We start from the raw sequence: 24,318 nt of genomic DNA, 5'->3' as shown, positions 1-24,318 counted from the left end.
TATAAAAAACAAAACGTATGTTGTGCTAAATTTGGTATTACCTGCGATAAATGTTCAAGTTTAGAACTCGTTGGCAGAGTAATACACACACCACCTGCTTTCCTTTTTGGAAGATTTCACGTTAAAACAGTTTCTGGTCCTGTGTTAACGAATATTACTCTATTCGGGGGAGTGGCGTATCGTGAAGAGCTGTAACCAAGTGAAAAGACCAACATTATTAAAATAGCTCAAAGAATAAAGATGAATTTTTATTTCTATTATAAGTCAATATAAAACACTTTGTTTTTTATCTTATAGAAACCAAAATTTTCTCAAACCAAGTTTACACATATTAACTAGAAATAACAGGAACATCTTGGATACACACTTGAACTGGTCAAGGCACTAATTGAGCGTGTCCAGAGTAATTTTTAACAAAAGGAAATTATTGAGAATGTGACATTTTATTGCATAGAACCTGACACGTATGTTTGGATGTTGAAGTTACTTATTCCAGTTAATAATTTTGGAACTCTTTCAAGGCCCACTCCTTGTTTTCGATCTCTGCCTTCAAGTACGAATATTCTTGAACAAGCTGATCAAAGTTTTCACCGACAGACTCGTAGGCACTTAACGCCATTGATGCTTCGGATACTTCCTTACATATAGATTTTTTGTATTTATTCAACTGGTCTCTGGAATACACAGGAATTCACTATGTATTAGTATTATTTAAACCTGCCTGTCTTCATTGTATGTATATAGAAAGCTACAGAAGACATTTATCTTTCTTCCACAAGATAAAAACAAATCCCACAATGTTTGTAGAAGACTTTAGTCATAATTGTTAGGATAAATTACAATAATATATACGTATAAATGGCTGGTTTGGGTTGAGAAAATTTTTATATAGAGGAGCAAACAACGTTTTGACCTTCTTTGGTCATCATCAGGTTCACAAAGAAAGAAAGAGGTAACTGACCAATAGCTGACCACATGTTTGAAGGGGGTTGTGTAATTGAGTGTAGGAATATAATCAAACATCTAAGCATGCCCTCTCCATTACTACACTTAATTACACAACTCCCTTCAAACGTGGTCAGCTATCAGTCAGTTACCTGATGATGACCAAAGATGGTTGAAACATTCTGCGCTCCTCTACGTAAAAATTTCCTCAGCCCAAACCAGCCATTTGTACATATATTTTTCTCTACAAGTGGGTTTTCTTGTTATCACAAATTACAATAATGTTTTTGGTACATAAGTTGCATAACAAACACTTGTTTTACACATTCACATTTCACACTACTTCTAATGTTATTACAAGCCCCACCCACACACACAAAAATGACAATTTCTATAATGTTTATTAGACTTTCAACTTCACCTTATGACCTTCAGAGCAGACACACAGTCTGTTGTATATGTTCCACACATAACTTCAAGTTCCACAACTCTGCAACGAAAAAAAAAAAACATCTCATTTATTCATGTTATGTAACTCTACACTTGGAGATTAACTTGAAATAATCTCTGTACAATACTGATGAAAGGAAACCAGAAAGTTCTTAAAGTTTACACACTAAGATAAAAGAAGCAGTTTCTTCAGTGGTTTCCCTTAACCTGTTCAGTGCCATAGACGAGTTAATTCGTCCTCAATAATACCTAACTTCAACGCTAGATGCCAGCACCATATATGCATTTGACCTACTTACAAATTGTTTCACTTTCGATCCAAAATGGCGTCACGAAAAAAACTTACAAAATGAAGAAGCATTAGAGTTGTATTGTAGCAGCTGAAATACTTGGCAGTCAACAGGTTAAGGGAAAAGACATCAACCACAAGACTACTTATGATGTAGTTTAAGTTACAGTTATAAGAAATGTTATTTTTTTAGTATCTTTTTCACTGCACCTCAGATATTTAAAACAAAAAAGTTGGAGGGTAATTAGATTTATTTCAAATACCTACTTAGCTTTTAATAATAAGGCATCACACTTAGAAATGAGATATTCCCCAGTGACTGAATCATAGTCAACCTGTGACTTTAACCTGTGGCTTGTTAGTAACTTCTTCAGTACATTAACTGACTCCATGAGTGTCTAGCAGCAGAAAAAAAGAAACTTGTATGAAATTAATATCGAATCTTTCATTGAAAAACAAATAATTATACTTTCATGGAACAGCCAATAAAAACTTATTGTATTTAGTTCATAATAGTAGGCAATAAAAACTAACTTTGTTACCCATAAATTTCATCCAGTAAGAGCTGTATTTAATTTACCAAACATAAACTGTGAGGTCATAGAATTAACATATTTTGCTACATGTGTAACAAATTTTTCAATCAACTTCTCACCTAGCTATATAAATTCAACATCTCTGAAAATATCACAAACATAATTTTAAACGAACCTTAAACTTGCACAACAGACATGTTATCTAATATACTAGTAACTTGACTGGTCTAACTTTAACACTCCTACGAAAAGTGGGGCCTAATAGGCCCCAGAGCAACTTGAAAGGTTATTAATATTAGGCTAATAATTTTGTATTTAAATGAAATTGCCATTTAAATCCATTAATGAATGTATTAACGAGATTCCCACTGTCCCTATCTACTATCTAGCAAAACCACAGCCAGGGGAACGGGCTTGGAGAAATCAGGACTAGAAACGTCTTTTCGTAGGAGTGTTAAACAAGTTAGACATATAGCTACTGATCTGCCTTCAGTTTAATATACTAGTAACTAGACTGGTTTAACTGTAAGTAAACAAGTTAGACATATAGCTACTGACCTACCTTCAGTTTAATATACTAGTAACTACACTGGTTTAACTGTAAACGAGTTAGACATATAGCTACTGATCTACCTTCAGTTTAATATACTAGTAACTAGACTGGTCTAACTGTAAACAAGTTAGACATATAGCTACTGACCTACCTTCAGTTTAATATACTAGTAACTAGAGTGGTTTAACTGTAAACAAGTTAGACATATAGCTACTGATCTACCTTCAGTTTAATATACCAGTAATTACACTGGTCTGACAACAATAATCAAAACAATGTATGTCAAGAGTTGCACTTATTTGTGAGAAACATCAGACATCTGAAACATAAGTGATTAGTTAGTTAACCTTGATGTTTCACAAAGACTTGTCACTCGATCTAAATGTCTCCACATTGTTTAAGAAATATGGCTACACGCCAGAAAACATGTTAGAAAGTAGAACCCTTGTACAAGTGAAAGTCAGCCAGTCACAGCACAATGTTGTGTTTCAATTTTATAACCATAAATCTGTTGACACAGAAAGAGAAGGCATGCCATACCTTGTGAAACAATAAAATATCCACCATCTTTCTATTGTCCAAGACTGTAGCTGCAACTGGATTCTGTACAGGTGGTTAGAAACAGATTTTACAAGGTTGGACTGTGTAGATGCCCAATGAGATACGTGTACTTGGAATAAGAAAAATAACACATTTAACTGGCCAACAATATACAGCCTTATTACTGTTATTGGTAGATGGCATTTCATGAAGTAACAAAGCTGACATTCTTGGTGAATGACACTTCACCAGGTAAGAGAGCTGGCTTCCTTTAAAACAAAGGTTGAGCCTCACAAATTAGAGGTTGAAGTTAACACTCCTACGAAAAGTGGGGCCTATTAGGCCCCACTTTTCGTAGGAGTGTTAACTGAAATAAAACCTATTCAATACAACTTGTTTGAAGGCTGAAGCAGTAAAAGAAGTAAGTTGGTTTGGGTTACTACAGACAGTAGGAGTTATTATACAGTTTACCAAGAGACCCTTAAAGTGCCATACTTCTTTAGATAAAACCTGTGGGAGTTATTATACAGTTTACTGAGAGACCCTTAAAGTGTCATAGTTCTTTAGATAAAACCTGTGGGAGTTGTTATACAGTTTTCCCAAAAGACCCTTAAAGTGCCATACTTCTTTAGATAAAACCTGTGGGAGTTATTATACAGTTTACTGAGAGACCCTTAAAGTGTCATAGTTCTTTAGATAAAACCTGTGGGAGTTGTTATACAGTTTTCCCAAAAGACCCTTAAAGTGCCATACTTCTTTAGATAAAACCTGTGGGAGTTTTATACAGTTTACCCAGAGACCCTTAAAGTGGCATAGTTCTTCAGATAAAACCTGTGGGAGTTATTATACAGTTTACCGAGAGACCTTTAAAGTGTCATAGTTCTTTAGATAAAACCTGTGGGAGTTATTATACAGTTTACCGAGAGACCCTTAAAGTGTCATACTTCTTTAGATAAAACCTGTGGGAGTTATTATACAGTTTACTGAGAGACCATTAAAGTGTCATAGTTCTTCAGATAAAACCTGTGGGAGTTATTATACAGTTTACCGAGAGACCCTTAAAGTGTCATACTTCTTTAGATAAAACCTGTGGGAGTTATTATACAGTTTACTGAGAGACCCTTAAAGTGTCATACTTCTTTAGATAAAACCTGTGGGAGTTATTATACAGTTTACTGAGAGACCCTTAAAGTGTCATAGTTCTTCAGATAAAACCTGTGGGAGTTATTGTACAGTTTACCGAGAGACCCTTAAAATGTCATAGTTCTTTAGATAAAACCTGTGGGAGTTATTATACAGTTTACCAAGAGACCCTTAAAGTGCCATACTTCTTCAGGTAAAACCTGGAATAAAATCTATCCCATTTTCTAAAATCAGGATGTAATATAATGAGGCTGGAAGTAAAGTACAGTGTGAGCAGAAATGGGTATTATTGAATTCAGTGACCTCTACAACCCGTAGAACAGTACCACGAATCCAATACATGATATGGGCCATATCCTGTGATTTTTTGACCAACCACATGTCAGTAAAACTGTCCTTGATTTCCATCTAATGGGTCGTAACACAAATCCTATAGTAATAATCCAGTCAACACATTCATCGAAGAAGAAATTGGTCAAGTGTTGTTGCTATCATACTTATTAGACTTTACTACCATCATGCTCTTTGTAAACGCATCACACTCAATCAAATGATTTCACTATACCTGAAAATCTTTCCAGACAAGCCTATCTTTCTTTTCTTGACTAACATCTAGCTTCTGTTTACTTTCCTCCATGGTTTGTTTCTGAGCATCCAACTTCATTGCCAACTGGGACATCTTTGCAGGAATAAACTTATCACTTGTTTCACCTGCTGAATTAGATCAAATTTTAGTTCCAACCACACACGCACACATTTTTATCCTGTCCAGTACTACAGGGATACAAATATTGCAACAGGTCAAGTAATGTTTTTCTGTTACAACACCAAGTGTAAATTACTGACCAAACAAATTCAGCCAAATCACCCATGTTCTATGTAAAATAAATCAGTGATTGTTATGATAACTAGTAGTGTAATTAACCTCAGTACTGATGTTTTCTTATGTTATTAAAGACCTTGTAGCTAACAGTGGTGGGCCCTCGAGGTAGTTGTACAAAATCATTTCCTAAGTTAGATAAGGTCCACAGTATACCTGTACTCTCCAAGTCAATACATGGTAGATGGGTGTAGGTTTAGTCATAACTTATGTTCTTATCTTGTCTGTTGAAGCTCATGCCTGTGAAGATAAATAAATGTTATTTTGTTATAAAAATTTACAACTGGCTGTAACTGAAGTGTACTCCATATTTATTTATAAAATAACCAGAAAGAAGTGACTGAACCTTTGGATGACCAACTCTTAATATTTCTTGCAAACATTTACCAGCTCATGGTGGAGGAAGAGATTCAGTTAACAGTCACTAACATTTACCACAAACATGAAACATTTCTAATAAATCATGCCATACGTTTTCATCCTAGTAAGTAAAGCTTCGTTTATAAGCTCACCCCAAAGGATGTTGAACAGCCGTCTGATGAGTTTTCGGTGAAAAGGAAGAAAGAAATGTATAATAAATACATTCTGAGAGACTAAAGTCACATGGTTTGTAAGTGTTGCTGTAGCACATACAGAAGTTCATGTGTCTCAGTGTTAAATTTTAAAACCAACTTCAATATCTTTGCAAGGATGTTTGTTTAATTTGACACGAAGCTACACAAGGGCTATCTGCACTAGCTTTCCCTAATCTTGAAATAAAAGACTAGAGGGAAGGCAGCTAGTCAACACCACCCACCTCAAATTCTGGGGCTATTCTTATGAGAGAGAGAGATAAAAAAAAGGAAAAAGGAAGAAACATAGGGATTGACATTATCATAGCAACCCTCAGCTGAAAGGACAAACATGTACAGTGACGGGGCTTGGAAATGTGAGCCACCATAAATGAAATTATCATTTGTTTCTAAGTCCTACACAAAATATCACTCACCAGTCTTACTTCAAGATCTTCTTTATTATATACAGATAAATCTATGGAAAACTGAATGTTCAGATATCACCAACTGTTAATGTATCACACCAAAAAACAAATAAGACTAAAAAATAATAATTTTCAACAAATTCATAATAAAACAAAAGATGTGGTTATCAGATTAGTATTTGTGTAGTAACACTTATTTCTGTTTGCATTAATAGTATCAACATGAAAATATTGTGATTTGTCTGTATTCACATTATAATGGCCTAGCCTGGCTAGATGGTCAAGGCACACAACTCGTAGTCAGAGGGTAGCAGGTTCGATTCCCCGATGCACCAAACATGCTCGCTCTTTCAGCCGTGGAGGCATTATAATGTGACGGTCAATCCCATTATTTGTTGGTAAAGTATGCCAAGAGTTGGCGGTGGGTGGTGACAACAAGCTGCCTTCCCTCTTGTCTTACACTGCTAAATTAGGGACAGCTATGGAAACAGTCCTGATGTAGCTTTACATAAAATTCAAAAACAAACAAACACATTATAATAAAGAAGGTAACTTTTTCAAATGTTGCAGTTTCTATAAAGATAAAATAAGAAAATGTTGGAAGCTTTACAAAATTATGCTCTCTCTCTGTCACGAAAGACAATTATAAAGGTGCACACATCATTGAAACACAAAGAGAGAAAGAGAGAGAGATAGTGGTTTATACTGCAAGGTACATACCTTGACCAAGAAAGTTCAGAATGGCTTTACATTTCTTTAAAACACTTTCCTCTATCTGTAGAACTAGCTTATTCTTAACAATCTGTAAGAAACAGGATTGAAATGAACACAAGAAACAAACTGTTATCATATGATAATTATAGCATTTATTGTTTATAAAAGGAAACTTACGTTGACAGAAATCTGAAGAGTGACAATTGTAAGTTTTTCATCTTATTCAGCATAAATATTGTTTGTAGTATTAAAAGAAATCACCAAATATGACTTGTAATTGTTCTAATAATTATTAGAGTTCTACAAAAACTGATCCAATATACAGATGTAAAGAAAATTCTAACACTAAAGGATCTCATATTTTGTTTTCACCACAATAAACATTTTTTGTTTGCGACAAAATAGAACTTACATTTGATTACATACAGTAATTGTTTAAAACTGAAGAAACGTTAAGTGAAAGTTTCTTCAAATAATATTCACATATCAGAATGTATAAAACACAGATCATGATACCACTGTAGTGTACATGTCATGATAGAGACTGGTGAAATGGGAGTTGGGAAAATATTCCCCAGCATAATAGATGGATTATAGAAAGCAAACAGAGAAGAGTAGCATGCATTAGACATGAGCCTGACAACAGAGCTTTAGCCATAGAAACTAGAGCCATTGCCAAAATGCATGGTGATTAGGCAAGAGCATGGTGGGATGTCGCCATATAGACTGTAATGAGGTCCAAAAATTGTGATAATTAACAAAGGTAACGTGTCTTGCTTTCCAATAATAACTATGTTGTATATCACATCATGGTGTGATAATTAACAAAGTTAACGTGTCTTGCTTTCCAATAATAACTATGTTGTATATCACATCATGGTGTGATAATTAACAAAGTTAACGTGTCTTGCTTTCCTATAATAACTATGTTGTATATCACATCATGGTGTGATAATTAGCAAAGGTAACATGTCTTGCTTTCCAATAATAACTATGTTGTATATCATATCATGGTGTAATAATTAACAAAGTTAACGTGTCTTGCTTTCCAATAATAACTATGTTGTATATCACATCATGGTGTGATAATTAACAAAGGTAACATGTCTTGCTTTCCAATAATAACTATGTTGTATATCATATCATGGTGTAATAATTAACAAAGTTAACGTGTCTTGCTTTCCAATAATAACTATGTTGTATATCATATCATGGTGTGATAATTAACAAAGGTAACGTGTCTTGCTTTCCAATAATAACTATGTTGTATATCACATCATGGTGTGATAATTAACAAAGTTAACGTGTCTTGCTTTCCTATAATAACTATGTTGTATATCACATCATGGTGTGATAATTAGCAAAGGTAACATGTCTTGCTTTCCAATAATAACTATGTTGTATATCATATCATGGTGTAATAATTAACAGTTAACGTGTCTTGCTTTCCTATAATAACTATGTTGTATATCACATCATGGTGTGATAATTAACAAAGGTAACATGTCTTGCTTTCCAATAATAACTATGTTGTATATCATATCATGGTGTAATAATTAACAAAGTTAACGTGTTTTGCTTTCCAATAATAACTATGTTATATATCACATCATCGTCTATCAATTTAACGATGTAAAACAATGACAATTAATAAGGAATTTTACATATTCAAGCGTTTAACTAGTATAACCATTTCAAGAGTGTACAAGTTATATCTTAAACTATATATCTGTACTTTATAGGATCCATCACCACCCCACTAAGTGTTACTGCCTCTCTTAATGTATGTAATCTGACTTTACATCAAATCAATTACATACCTCATCCACTACAGCTGGTGACTGAACTGAGAGAAGTGTTGGAGTGAGTCCAAGAATGTGGCAGGAACTTTTCTTGTTGAAAGAGCTATCACTGTCATTACGTAAATCAAGGTAGCTAGTCAGCTCAGCGTTTATAAAACAGTTTTTAAGGTCAGAATAAATCTGGAAGTGTAAGAGAAAGTTTAGAGACATAACCGCGTGTATGTTTCAAACTTTATCAAAATAAATAACATATGCAACAGTTATTAAGATTCAAATTAACAGACTTGGAAATTTCATTTAAATTTAATTAATGTATAAAAGAAATACTAAAGCACAGTAATTAAATTTACACGTATGTTGTTGCACATAATGGTGTGACAGTGAGAAAAGGCTTAACTGAAATCGAGAACAAACTTAATAAATATAATTTCTGATCAGAATAAGCTGTCTAATTAGAATTAAACTACAAATCAACCTGTATATCTGATTCAGTGCATATAAAGATTAGATTACTTCACTACTGCCAGCTTAAGAGACTTAGATCAGTCAAAAAAAAAAAAAATCTAAAGCAACATTGCAAAGCATTCTTGATAACAAAATATGATAATAAATGACAAATAAAAGTAACTATAATAACCAATATTATTAATAAAAGGTGCTAAAAATAAAACAGGTCTAGGAAGAACAAGTTGATGAACAGTTAAACATTTTATACAGATACTGGAAAGTGAAAATATAGATTCTACTATCAAATTTGTAAAACCATCAATAATTACTTTAAAGTGTTAGAAAATAAACACTTTTCTTTAGCTAAGAAATATTAACTTCTAAACGAACGAAGCCACCTACCACAAGTCAGAAATAATCAGGTAGGGTGTTAATGAGTATGGGTAATCTAGTTTTTAATTATAAAGATGAGGATTCATAGTTTCTTTAACAAGGTATCTTCCCTGTTATTTTCAACCAATAATATCTTACGAGGTAAGACCAGCTTAACATATTAAATTTAGTCTTAAATCAATATATCAAGTTAACACTAAAAAATATTCTTTATAACAAATATTTCTGTCTTCCTGTTTATTTCTGTCACACACAAATAAAAACACTATATTTTCCTTAAGACTAAAATATCTATAGAAAGTAACCAATAACAGGATAATAGTTTATAACCAACAGGAAGGATTTTATTGATGTTGGAAGATATGTTTAGTATCCCACATGAACGTGGAGAGAAATTCATGGGACAAACGTCACATTCATTACAAATGAACATCGAGGCCACGTGCACAGAGGTTAATTTCAGATACCATATTTTACTCCTTGTAAGATGCACCTTTTCTCTTTAAAAATACCTTGAAATATCCCCGTTTGTCTTTCAAGACAGAAGTGATGGGTTAAGGCAAGATGTTAGCTTAGGGTCTACATCATATACATTGTAATCTCATTACTTACCAGTTAGAAGCATTTTCAACACCAAAAAACATTCAATTAAACCAGTACTGTCAATATACTATGAAGAATATGACATGCTTGATTGTCTTTACTCAGTAGGTTGAAATAAAGTCAAGTGTTGGTTGCTGAGTCAAAATATTTCTTTAGAACTGTCTTTCCAAAATTAGGGCATATCTTCCATGATGTAGCATCTTACAAGGAGTAAAATATGGCAACCGCTTGAACTTAACATCAATACAAAACAGGTTACAAAATATTTTGTGATGAAATTATTTATGCAGGTCAATTGAAAACTAATAAGATGAGACTGTTCAGAAACTGCAGAAATCATCAAAGCAAACTCTCACTAAACTGTGATAATGGCCAAAGCAACATCTCCCATTTTCACCACTCATACAAATCACCTGATTTGACCTTCGCCTATATCATGTCACCTGTTGACATCACCTACGTCACGCGTCTTTCATCTTAGTACTCAAGTCTATACGTTATATTACTGATTGTAATGTAGCATTTCCTGCCATTGATAAAATTCTTCATCAAGTTTACAAGATAAGTAAAAATTGGGTATTTAAAACCTGCAAACAGGGATCATTACAAAATGAGAAAACAGGACTGGAGATACTGTGGACATTATTTAATAAAACTACAAACCCATATTTTTATTTCATGCTATTACCTAGAATTACATTTGGTGAAGTGCAAACAGGGATTTGTAGTCTGAGTAAATAATGTCCACCGTATCTCCAACCTTGTCTCTTCATTTTCTTGTGATCCTTGTTTGCAGGTTTTTAATCTACCCCCTTTTATTTACTTTGTTTGCTGACTTTTTTGTGTTTAACTAAAGGCAAAGGATTATTTGATATGATAGCTAAATTTAAATATTGTAATGATAATAAACATAGCTAGTAGCTAGTTGACATGGCTTATGATGATTTACTATAGCTATGGATAAGTTGATCACATTAGTTTGGAATGTAAAATATTAACTGGCAGCTGAAGATTTTCATGGAGATTTGTTTGAGAATACAGTGAGCATTTATAGTTTCTGCATAACCAGATGTTGCATATATAATGGACTAAGTGATAATCGCTACTAAGCACGTGCAAAAATGGCCTTCTCAAATAAAAGATATAAAATGCTGCTTTAAATAAACCTTCATGTCTTACAAAATAATTATTCTACAAATGTGTGTGATAAAAAAATAATAATACGTAATGCATATGTTGGCTCCCAAAAAGCACCAAATGTATGCTGTACAAAGCATTGAGTATTACAGTTATCTAGCATTCACCCTTTATTGGTTGGTAACTCGTGTTTCCCCTATACTTAAGTTTTTTAAAAAGAACACCAAAAATTTGGAAAAAGCCAACATATGATAATAGCAATGCTTACGCTAGAATTATGATGTTTTTATCTTAAGTAAAATATAGAATAAACAAAACGACTTTACAGTACCCATACAACCTACAAAATACCTTATTTGGCACTGTGCAAAAGGTTTGGGTAAAATATACCAAGTTGTTTGTGTGGTAGACTGGTAGAAAAATAATAATTAGAAACAAACAAGTTTTAACAAGTATGCTTTTCTGTGTGTATTTTTATACAAGTACAGCCTCAGCAGCCAATAGCGACAGTAATGAAGTGCTGTTTGAACCGAATCTTTACTATTTAAGGTGCTTTCTACACAAATGGGTGTTCCTTCTGATTCGTATTATGAACCACTACTATAATTTGTCATAAATCATTGTTTTCCTTTTACTATATTAGCATAACGTGCTTTCTTATCCAAGAAGTAACTTACGTTTACCTTCAACAAATCTTATTACCTGCAACTCTTCTGTAGAGAGAACCGTTTTCTGACTACTGATGTCAAAATTAAATAATAATTCCTGAATTATGTCATAAACAATCAGATCTTGGAAATAAGCATGTTTTTCTTTCTTCAGTTCTTCTTCTGCCTAAAACACCCAGAAAATGGAACATTATAAACACATACGTACATACTATTGTGATCTCAGATGTGTTAAACTAATAAACATGGTTTTATGAAAACCTTGAACTACTTGAAATGTGTTGTGTTGTTCTCTTTCGAGTATAAATGTTTAACTTAAATTGTTTAAAAGCCACTAAACTTTTATCTTTTGAGTTAAAGGTTTTCAGGTGAATATATTAAAATGTTTTAGTGATTATTAAACATTTTTAAATAAGCATAAGCAAATTAAAAAAAAAATCTAAAAATTTTAACTCTAAATCCAGGGTTCTACTGTTCTCATAACGATGTTTTCTACACATTTGTCACTTCTATGTGCAAAAATCCTAGTTCTATAATTTTAAAGTTTGTCGGATAAAGTTTTCCCTGATTAGTTACATGTTTCCTAGCTCTTTTTCCACTTTTAGCTTTAACCAAATTATTAACTCTCCACTTCATTCGTTGTATCACTTCAAATTCATCTTTAATGGAAACTAACAAATACAATTTGAATGCAATTTTTGCTTAAACCATGCCATAAATGTGCCATTTTTTATGATTCTGATAGTTAAAAAATTTTGTTGGTTGTATGAAAGTAACAAAATCCATGCTGTGCATGACTTAGAGATAATGGAACTTGTTCAAGAAGGCTTGACTTTGAACTTGTTTTCTTTCTGAGTGTTATTCAAACAGTAGATTGGATAACAAAGTATTACCTTCAAACCACACCTACAGAATTTGTGTGAATCTTAGCCTCGAATATGTGAAAATATTCCAATTCTTGGAAAATCCATCTCCTTAATTTTTTATTACATTAATTTGAGTTGTTTTTCAACTGGATGTTTAGTAGTTATTCTAGTTGTATGTTTTACATTTGTACGACAAAAAAAATTGAAATGTTGTCATTGTACCTGTGAAACCAGTCATTAAAAAGTTTGAAATGCCAATTATAAAAGTGCGTGTTATAAAGAATCATTAAGATCTGGGTACTTTTACCCCAGAAACCTGCAAAATATGGAAATGTAATTATACTGGTGGGGTTGAAAGGGCTTTATATAAGTATTTCATTTTGATATGCATGCTGCAGTTTGTGTGTTTAATAGCACTATTTATAAATTTTTACATACTGACACTTTTACTTTGTTTTACTGCAACTATAGATGTGTTTATCAAATTAATCTGAACTTGTAAGAGACTTCTTCTCCCCATAAACATAAATAAATAAAATCTTATAAAAACTGAAGTTATTTACAAGTTTCAATAAAGTGACCCCTCTCATCAATATGAGCACTTCCCCAGAGGGGATGATGTCTAGTAAAGTCCCCCAGGATTAAAAAGAGAGTTTGTTTGTTTTTGGAATTTCGCACAAAGCTACTCGAGGGCTATCTGTGCTAGCCGTCCCTAATTTAGAAGTGTAAGACTAGAGGGAAGGCAGCTAGTCATCACCACCCACCACCAACTCTTGGGCTACTCTTTTACCAACGAATAGTGGGATTGACCGTCACATTATACGCCCCCACGGCTGGGAGGGTGAGCATGTTTAGCATTATGCGGGCGTGAACCCGCGACCTTCGGATTACGAGTCGCACACCTTACACGCTTGGCCATGCCAGGCTAAAAAAGAGAGACAGCAACTGTTTAATGAAAGCATCAAGGTTTGATTGATCATATGTCTCTCCAGGTGACAGGTAGAGAGAACAAACAGTGATGGTATGACACAAGGAAACATGGATGGCTACAGTTTCCAAAGGTGCATCGAGTAGTAAAGACAGGGTGAGCACATGCTGATCAACCAAGAGTGCCACCCCTTCATGTACTCGTCCATCACACAGCCTGTCATTTCTGTACAAATAAAACTGCTGAAAGGTGACTGTATCAGCAGGTTTCAGAAATGTTTCCTGTAAGGAAAGACATACAGGATGGTAGGAAAGAATCAGTGTTTTGATGTCATCCAGATTATAACGTAAACCTCAACAGTTCCATTGTATCAAGGTGGCCATTTTCATTTATGTGTAGGCGAATTGGGTGGAGAGCACCTCTGTTTATGACCATGTATTTTTTTCTTCATTGTCCTTATTCAAGGGAGGTCTGTAGACCTCCATGTATCATGCCCTGGGTCGACAGGACAGGTCTTTGTGGTTGAAAGAGGATTCCAGCGACTGAGGACGTGAACAAATGATTGTTTTGCATTTTGGGGTGAGAAAAGAAGATGGATCCAAGGAAATGCCCGTACCCAAAACCAAAGGATGTGGTTCTTGGGGTTTGCTGGAATGTATGTAAGGGACAGAGATAAGTGTTGAAGTTTATTCATTAACTTTGTTAACCATGGAGGTCAAACTTTTCACTTGGTTTGAGAAAAATTCTTTAGGAGGTGCAGAAAGATCTGTCTGCACTCCCACTGTAGTAGTGAAATGAAGTGCAGCAGCATACATTTGAGATGAAGCGGTGGACAACAACTTTCGAGCCTCAGGATAAGTAATGTTATGAATAGTTTTCAAACACTGCACCTCTTTTTCTTCCAACCATTTAGGGCAAGAAAGAAAGTATGATGGGTGAGAGCCATTGCAACTGATGCAATTTACATTTCACACTCATAAGAATCGTAGTCCTTGCCACTCCAACAAGCACATGTCAAGGAACCACAACATGATGTTTTAGAGTGGCCAAACTGCTGACAGTGGAAACATCTGAGAGGGTATGGAACGTCAGAATGAGGACATTGGTCGGCATCATAATTCCATCTGGAGATATGCCTCACTGCAGAAACTCCTTGGATGGAGAAACCAGCAAGAATCTCTGACTCAGGGATGTTTTTCAAATCCTTCTCAACAATAACTTCTCATGATGAATTCAAAGTAGCATGAGGTGTAACCTCAACAGGTATATTTCCAATTGCCTTTGAATGCAAGAGGAGAGCCAGCAAGACCCTCTAGTCCCTTCTGAATGTAAAAAGGACGACATTTGCCCTAAAGGTTTGTCTGAAAAAGAATGTAGTAAAAGAAAATGATGTACAACAGGTGTTACAGATGTTGAAGATTGCTGCTCAGAATCTTCAATATGTGGTCGTTTACCTATGGACTGTTTTTTTCACTATTTTTTAAAGTTTTTATTGGGAGGATCCATAATAAAAAAAAAATATTTTGGTGCCTACTGACCCCACCCACCATGGAGCCCTATGAAGGGTCACACTACAATGCCAAACAAGGACACTGCAGTAGTGCCAGTTTCGTGAGCACTATACCTAAACACCAGCATCAGATATAGTGTCCAAAAACCTGTTGAGAACATCCATCACTGGTACTTGGTTGACCCAAGCCAAAGTAGACCAGCCGAATGACCCTAGGAGGGCCAACCCCAATGCCACCTGTCTACAGGAATTCAAGGCCAAAGTGGTGTGTTGGGGTTGGACCCCTCAACCACCAGGATCTTCTCCTCCTCTTCACAGGTCGCCACACACGCAAACGTGGGTGATGTTTAGATCCCAGAGGAGGTAACCAAAAAGAACAGAACCTTTCCTGAGAAGTCTCCTTACCACATACAGGAATTCACACCAACGGACATTTTAAGTTTAAGAAGTTTAAATTGAGTGCTATGATGGACTTAAAAGATTATATAAGATTAAGAGAGTTGGTCAAACATGACAACAGAAAATCAAAAATGGTTGGTTGAAAATTAACAGTAAGGATTTCTTTAAATATATTAAACGTAAACAATATGTTAGGATGGGGGTAGGACTTTTGGAGGATGGTAAAGGAAGGCTCATATTTCATGACTTTTAGATGGCTGGGTTAATATATGCAATGTTTTATTCAGTTTTTACTAATGAAGAATGAGGCACTATTCCTTATCTTGGAACAGTTGATAAATGGGGAAAAAATATAATTCTGAGCTGGTTAAGAAAAAAACTGGGAAGTTTAAAGTAAAATGAGACTCGTGGGCTAGATAATATTTCCCCAAGGTTTTGAAGAAAGTTAAAGACTAGATATGTAAGCCATTTACTACTGTTTTTTGTTAGTCCTTGAATAGTGGGAAGGTACCATAGGATTGGAAGTTATCTAATATAACTTCTCTCTTCAAGGTAAGTGATAAAAATTGTCCCAGTAATTATAGACCTATTAGTCTTATACATGAGGGTTATCTGCATTAAGAATGGTAGGACTAGGGTATATAAATTTTGGTATGGTACATCTTCAGCTGATAGTTTAATTTATATAGTAGGGTAGTTGGCTATTCAAATGGGTTTCTTTCAGATACAATAAATGTAAAGGAAATTTGATAAATATTTAAATGACAACATTTGAGATTTTTCTTTTCCTTTTGTAGTTAGTGGACAGTCCACACGTGATGGACCTATAGGTCCCTTTATTATCTTTAGATTTTATGTCAGGGTATGAGACATTCACCATGCTTGTCCCCCCCAGTGGTTCAGCTGTATATCTGCAGACTTACAACGCTAAAATCCGGGGTTTTGATACCTGTGGTGGGCAGAGCACAGATAACCCGTTGTGTAGTTTTGTGCTTAATTCAAAACAACAACCACGCATGTCTACTGAATGTTTCAAAAGTCACCCCTATTGGTATATGGACAATAACCAAGAACCTACATATGGACAACACAAATTTAATCTGTGAGCTAGTTTTTAACATACATTGTTCATACCATAATTTTGTTGTCAACATTAATACGTTCTCAATAATCAGCTAACACAGGGGGATTCCCAGACATTCTCAGCAGAAGATCCCCTCAGAACCACCACCTTCCTGAATCTCTCTCCCCATACAGTAAAGCTGTAGATACCAGACATCTTAATACTATCATGTATTTGCTGAAACCCCCCATAACATTTTTGGAGCCTCTCCTTTAGGAACCCCTGATTTAAGTAATGGTACACAAAGTGTAAACAAACAACAACTAAGACATTCTGTAAACATACTTGTTGTACATCCTGTAACACTTGTTTACTAGTTCCTTCTGGGCTTATATGATTACTCAACTTCAAGAGAAAGTTTTGAAACTGTGGAAACTTCTCTAGGTCTTCTTGTGAAACATAAACTGGCAGAGTGTTGTTTACTAGAGAAGAAAACACGAGTCAGGCCACAACTGTACTAAATGTAACTTACATAGAGAATATGGAACAAATTAATATACCATTTAAATACTTGGTTTTAAACAGAGATCTCAAGACAGACAATATATATATATATATATATATATATATATATATATATATCACAAAAGGGGTTTAGTTACATAAAAACACAAAAACTAAAATTCAGTAATAAATTTTTATTCTACAATTCTAGATGCAAGTTGTTGACACTGTGGAAGGAAATATTATAACATAGGATCACTAAAAGACATTATTATTGATGTAGATGTGAGTTGTTGACACTGTCGATAGAAATATAATAACACAGGATCACTGAAAGACATTATTATTAATGTAGATGTGAGTTGTTGACACTGTGGATAGAAATATAATAACACAGGATCACTGAAAGACATTATTATTAATGTAGATGCGAGTTGTTGACACTGTGGAAGGAAATATAATAACATAGGATCACTAAAAGACATTATTATTGATGTAGATGTAAGTTCTTGAAGCTATGGATAGAAATATAACAACACAGGATCACTGAAAGACATTATTATTAATGTAGATGTGAGTTGTTGACACTGTGGATAAAAATATAATAACACAGGATCACTGAAAGACATTATTATTAATGTAGACGTGAGTTGTTGACACTGTGGAGGGAAATGTCTGTCATACAACCACTAGAAGTGGATGCAAGCACCATGAAAGCTGACCATCTGTCATACAACCACGAGAAGTGAATGCAAGCACCATGACAGCTGACCATCTGTCATACAACCATTAGAAGTAAGTGGATGCAAGCACCATGAAAGCTGTTTGTCATACAACCAGTACAGGCAAGTAGATGAAAGCACCATAGAACCTGTGCTAGCATGTGTAACAGCATCTATTACACATTTATAACAAATAGTTCCAGCATCCACATATATCTGCTGCTCATCATTACAGTATTTTGCATCAACAATGAAACCATTTTTAAATCCTCATTGTAAGTACAAATGGCACACCATCAATCACAGAACCCAACCTTCTCTTATTTTATGAGCAAACCGGTCCTGTAATTTGAAAAAGGAATTTAACCTTCAACACTTGGTTACTTCACGCGGTGAAATTTGCACTGAACTCCACATAAAATTAATACTTAACTAAGCCTTTGGTCATTTTCCTATTCTTAAAAAACGTAGGATGGGTTATAAATAAATGTTTCAACGACAGGACTTAAGTAAACTTTGAACTATAACTGCTAATTTAGTACTAATTACTCACTATCAGTGTATTATTATTAGTTAGCAATACATATCACACTCAACTACCGTCTAAAGCCGTAACTGGAAAGTTAACAGCCGCAGAAACAACAGTTACACACAATACGTCCTTAGTTCTGCACTAGATTATTAATTTTAGAATCTGTTGATAACCATTTTAATAAACTGGCTACTAACCTTTATAAATTGATTTTTCTCCGTTATAAACACCATTGCTGCCCGCTCCTGCCATTTTCAATTCCCGCTCATTAACTACGACTACGCCCTCTTTATTATGCTATTATTTATATATAATATTTTTTAAAATAAATTTACAATATCTGACTTTTTTTTTTACCTAAGCCTACTTAATTATATGCAAAAACGGCTCGGTTGGGCTGAGAAAACACTTTTACATAGAAGAGCGAACAACGTTTCGACCTTCTTCGGTCATCGTCAGGTTCACAAAGAAAAAGGTAACTGACCGGAAGCTGACCACATGTTTGTAAGGGGTTGTGTAACTGTGTGTCGAAATGTAGAGGGCGGTATTAGATGTTTGAATATATAATTTATTATATTAATATAGGTATAAAGGCGTTCCTTTATATTGGTTTATTTTGGGTTTAAGTTGTTGTATAAGTAAGGCATCTTTAATTTTACGTTTGTTTATGTTTGTTTCTTTTCATCACTGATTACTACTTAATTATAATTCTTTGCCATCTCTGACATAAGTTAACAAATTATACATTGGTTTACTTCTAAATTTTGTACATCGTGAGAATGGACTGCCTTAATTGTATGTACATACTTTTGATCATATTTATACATACATTTCATATTTAAATAAATCTTCATAACTTATTTTTATATAGAGCATTTTTATAACATAAGACATTATACAATTAGCTTTTTTACAAAGCTTTAATCTGATACCTGTAGAGGGCTAATTAAACAGATTATGAAGAAATACCTGTGGTCCATCATAATTTTATAACGAATATTAAGTCAACTTAACGTTACATTGCTCATTCAACTTTTGATCTAACAATTTGGCGCCTTGTTTTCACTCATGATTTTTGAAACCTTAACACTTTGCGTAAAATCCAGGAAAATAAACTAGTAATTCTAAAAAGAATCATGAAGCAACTGTGATTTATTTTAACTGATTTTTAAAACAAATTTCGAACATTTTGTTCCGTATTACTTTCAGTAAATCTCTTTTTGTTATATTTTTGTCCAATATGAAAAATACTAAATAAATACTGATGAAAATTACAAAGTAGCATACATAGGATAGCTATTTCAATCGTAAATAATTGTCAGTAATTTTTGGTCCTAGTTACAAACGTGTGGCCAACGACTCGTAATCTGACGGTTGCGGGTTCGAATCCCCGTCACACCAAACATGCTCATCCTTTCAGCTGTGATAATGTGATGGTTAATCCCACTATTTGTTAGTAAAAGAACAGCCCAAGAGTTGATGGAAGGTGGTGATGACTAGTTGCCTTCCCTCTAGTCTTATTTTTCTAAACTAGGGACAGCTAGCAGGGAAACAATACAAATATGCACACACATGCTTGAAGTTTCCTTTTGCTTTGAGATAACAGAAATAAAATTACAATGAAAAACATAGTTATTCATTTAAAATAAAAGTAAAACAACATATCTATTTTATGGTATCACAAAATAGCAGATATAGAACTGACAGTTACATTATAAATGGTACAGTAGTTCATTTATAATGTTTACTAAAACTAGGATATTATCGTGCAAAATCTCAACTTTCCAGTAATATAAAGTTTTTATCAACACGTATTTGTTCATAAAGAAAAATACAGAACCTAATACCAACGGGATTTCAAATAAGTGAATACAAACGTCGTGACTGTAAGTACCAAATTCAAGTGTATGTCGCTGCATTCGTTACAAGAAGTATTACTTCTCTTTTTACAGGTTTGATTTTTTGAATAATTCACGCAGAGCTAAAAGAGGGCTATCAACGCTAGTCGTCACTAGTTTAGCAGTGTAAGATTACAGGAAAGGCAGCTAATCATTATCACCTACCATCAACTCGTGGTCTACTCTTTTTTGTCAAATAATAGTGGGATTGGCTGTCATGTTATAATACCTCCACGCCTGAAAGGGCGAGCATGTTTGGTCTGACGGGGATTCGAATCCGCGACTCTAACATCACAAGCCAAGCACCTTAATCACCTGGCCATGCCAGGCCTACAGGTTCGAGCCTATTCTTAAACATGATCATCCAGCTAAATAGCAAGTGCTGGTGCTGTTGTCTTTTCAATTCACAACGACACTAGATAGTTGATTTTAGAGTTGACATCACTATTCTGTTTTGTTTGATTGTTTTTCCTGATACCAAACAAGTGTTCAGCTACAGTGTTTAAGAAAGTAAAAGAAAACAACTCTTTCACGAGCTTTAGTTAGATTGTTTGTATTTTGAATTTCGCGCAAAGGTACACGAGGACTATCTGAGCTAGCCGTCACCACCTACGGCAAACTCTTGGGCTTCTCTTTTACCAACGTATAGTGGGATTGACTGTCACATTATAAAACCCCCACGGCTGAAAGGCATGTTTGGTGCGACGAGGATTCGAACCCGCGACCCTCAGATTAGAAGTCGAACACCTTAACCCGCCTAGCCATGCTGGGCCACTTGCTTTAGTAAATCAGGAAATTGCAAGGAACCACAAGGAAAACATAAAGAGATAATAAACCATCAGTATTAAATGGAAGTAACCATTACAATGTCTCCATCTTGACATTCAGTTGTCCAGTCTGAAAGGTCAAGCTTTTTAAAGATATTAATTAGCTTCTAGTCTCGAAAAGTTAAACATTTGTTCGGTCTACAATCTTGACAACCTGTATAATGGATCGTCAAACGGGAACTTCTCATTTATATCACACAATGACTTTTTCTGTGTAATATAATTTTCTGGATGAAGTTGTAATATTTTTAAAACGAGACCCAAAACTCGAGCGCTTCCGAACAGTTGACTGGAGAAGAACAGCCAACTATTCGACAGTTTAAGGTCTCGTTTTGAAAATATTACAACTGTTGTAGGTGATCCTGTGTGCTAACTACTTAACCTGAGTTTCTGGATGAAGATCCTGTGTGCTAACTACTTCACCTGAGTTTCTGGACGAAGATCCTGTGTGGTAACTATTTAACCTGAATTTCTGGACGAAGATCCTGTGTGCTAACTACTTAACCTGAGTTTCTGGATGAAGATCCTGTGTGGTAACTATTTAACCTGAATTTCTGGACGAAGATCCTGTGTGTTAACTACTTAACCTGAATTTCTGGATGAAGATCCTGTGTGCTAACTACTTAACCTGAATTTCTGGATGAAGATCCTGTGTGCTAACTAGTTAACCTGAATTTCTGGATGAAGATCCTGTGTGTTAACTACTTAACCTGAATTTCTGGATGAAGATCCTGTGTGATAACTACTTAACCTGAATTTTTGGATGAAGATCCTGTGTGCTAACTACTTAACCTGAATTTCTGGATGAAGATCCTGTGTGTCAACTACTTAACCTGAGTTTCTGGATGAAGATCCTGTGTGCTAACTACTTAACCTGAATTTCTGGATGAAGATCCTGTGTGCCAACTACTTAACCTGAGTTTCTGGATGAAGATCCTGTGTGCTAACTACTTAACCTGAATTTCTGGATGAAGACAAGATCTTGGTGATTTCTTCATGGTTCATATCGCAATCAGATGTTTTCAGTGTGGACTCTGTCCAGAGACTCTTATTGACTCTCTCTTTCCTTTCATGGTATTTTCATTGACCGATTTTGATTGCGACTCGACCGTGAACTGAAAATGGTAAACGTAGACTAAAATCACTCGAAGTATAAAACAGTAGAGAAAGAAGAAGTAATTTCCAGAGAAACATACTGATCTGAGACACTGCTTTGCCTAATTTTGACTTTATTTAATCAAATTTGTAAAAAAAAACGACAGTTAAATAATTATTAATATAGGTTTATGCATGTTTTTATGAGTTACAATATGCATATTTCTCAAAATTACCGAGACCTGCCTTGGGTAATATTACAGAGATTTAACAAAGATGAATGTTGTTGTTTTTTGTAACTTCTATAACATCCGCTAGATGTCAGGAATATTTCATTGTCACTGAACTCAAAAAAACCACTAAAGAAGCATTGTTACTTGGACATTCGACATGAAAATTAGAACGTAAAACACACTGATCTACTAGATTATAAGGAATCTCGGGACGAGCGGTGTAATCACTGAGTGAGTTCGGCTTCAAAACCAAACTAAAATTAAATAATGGAGACATATATATTTTATTTGATTGTTTTAGAGCAGGGGTGTGCAACATTTTTCGTCGGTGGGCCATATAACCAACTTCATCAATCAAGCGGGGCCACTTAAAAAACAAGCTTATTCGTGTACATGCACAATAAATTAAAAAAATTCTCAAAATGCAAGCAATAATATTTTATATTTTTGCATGAGTGATCATTTTAGTGCGACACTTGAAATTTAGAGTCCTTGCAGAGCTTGTCAATATCAGCTTTGACAGAAGTGGTTGCCACTCTTAACTGACTGGTCAAATGTTCATCAGTCAGCTGACTTCTACATTTGGTTTTGATGAGCTTCATTTTGGAGAAAAATTGCTCACAGCAGTAGGTGCTACCAAAAAGGGAGGCAATTCTTTGTGCATGACGGGACAAATTGGGAAACTTTTCACGTACACAGAGTTTGTAAAAGTCTAGCAAACTGTTTTCAGAGAATTTCCTTTTAGTGTCCATGTCAGCCTGCAGTTCAATGAGTTCCATTTGGCAATCATCAGGACTGTCTTCCACTGCCAAATCAAAAGGTTGAGCGAACAATTTCAATCTAATTTCAGTTTGTCTGAAATCTGGAAATCTGTTTGCAAACTCATCACGCAGCTTTTGTACACTGGTTCCATATTTGGTGCAATCCAGATTAGGAAATTCCAGTTTCCTGGTTGCAAGACATGTAAAATGGGTCAATATGGCTCTTCTCAACTGAACCTGGAAAAGTTCCAATTTCTTCTCAAAAGCACAAATATGCTCAAACAACTTATTCACAAGTTGACTTTTCCCTTGTAGTTTTAAGTTTAAATCAGACAGATGCTGTGTAATGTCTGTGAGGAATGCTAAGTCATTCAGCCAGTTCTCATTGCTCAAGAAGTCCACGTTCTGACGTTTGCTCTCCATGAAGAACTTAATCTCCTCTCGCAGATTCCAGAATCTCTTCAAAGTAGCAGCTCTACTAAGCCAACGTACAGCAGAGAAGTACAAAACATCTGAATACTCACTGTCCAGCTCATCCAAAAAAGTTTTAAATTGTCGATGATTTAATCCTCGTGTTCGAATATAATTTACGCATTGGACGACATTTTTCATGACTTCTGCAAAATCCAGAACTTTGGTGCACAAGCTCTCTTGGTGAATAATGCAATGGCTTACAACTACGTCTTGTGCTCCAATTGCAGTTAGAAATTTCTTGGTGAATCCATTTGTCCTACCTGTCATGGAAGGAGCACCATCTGTTGTAACACCACATAATTTATAAGGATTCAGTTCAAACTTTTCTACAACCTTAAGCACTTATTCACAAATATCCTGTCCTGTGGTTGAGGAGGAAAGGCTTGCCATATCTAAAACTCTTCGAAAACATCAAAGCCTGCAGTAA

The 24,318-nt window shown here is 34.7% G+C and overlaps 1 protein-coding gene across 4 annotated transcripts; it reads right to left on the bottom strand.

Annotated features, from left to right (window-relative positions):
- Positions 1 to 74: 74 nt before the first annotated feature.
- Positions 75 to 18,951, bottom strand: LOC143258357 (HAUS augmin-like complex subunit 4). 4 transcript variants are annotated; one of them, XM_076517260.1, is made up of 9 exons: positions 18,801 to 18,951; positions 17,191 to 17,327; positions 12,114 to 12,245; positions 8,850 to 9,011; positions 7,036 to 7,117; positions 5,022 to 5,170; positions 1,952 to 2,082; positions 1,367 to 1,435; positions 75 to 189 (listed from the first exon to the last, which is right to left on the bottom strand). In XM_076517260.1, exons 1-9 carry the CDS (start codon positions 18,853 to 18,855, stop codon positions 117 to 119), a joined length of 990 nt encoding a protein of 329 aa, XP_076373375.1. In that variant the 5' UTR covers positions 18,856 to 18,951; the 3' UTR covers positions 75 to 116. The 4 variants fall into 4 exon arrangements, with proteins under 4 accessions (XP_076373375.1, XP_076373373.1, XP_076373374.1 ...); XM_076517258.1 differs by lacking the exon at positions 75 to 189 and adding an exon at positions 228 to 674; XM_076517259.1 differs by lacking the exon at positions 75 to 189 and adding an exon at positions 228 to 674 and having other exon boundaries at positions 5,022 to 5,167.
- Positions 18,952 to 24,318: the final 5,367 nt, after the last annotated feature.

Source organism: Tachypleus tridentatus, chromosome 1 (assembly GCF_004210375.1).
Source record: "Tachypleus tridentatus isolate NWPU-2018 chromosome 1, ASM421037v1, whole genome shotgun sequence".
Taxonomy (NCBI): domain Eukaryota; kingdom Metazoa; phylum Arthropoda; class Merostomata; order Xiphosura; family Limulidae; genus Tachypleus; species Tachypleus tridentatus.
This window is presented reverse-complemented; position numbering and strand designations above follow the sequence as displayed.

Excerpts from the sequence above, each read along its gene's own strand:
- LOC143258357 (XM_076517258.1), bottom strand. The coding sequence starts at position 18,855 with ATGGCAGGAGCGGGCAGCAATGGTGTTTATAACGGAGAAAAATCAATT. Across the intron at positions 17,328-18,800 it reads AGAAAAATCAATTTATAAAG|TAAACAACACTCTGCCAGTT; the intron begins GTTAGTAGCCAG and ends TTTCTTCTCTAG. Across the intron at positions 675-1,366 it reads TCTGCTCTGAAGGTCATAAG|AGACCAGTTGAATAAATACA; the intron begins GTGAAGTTGAAA and ends TGTGTATTCCAG.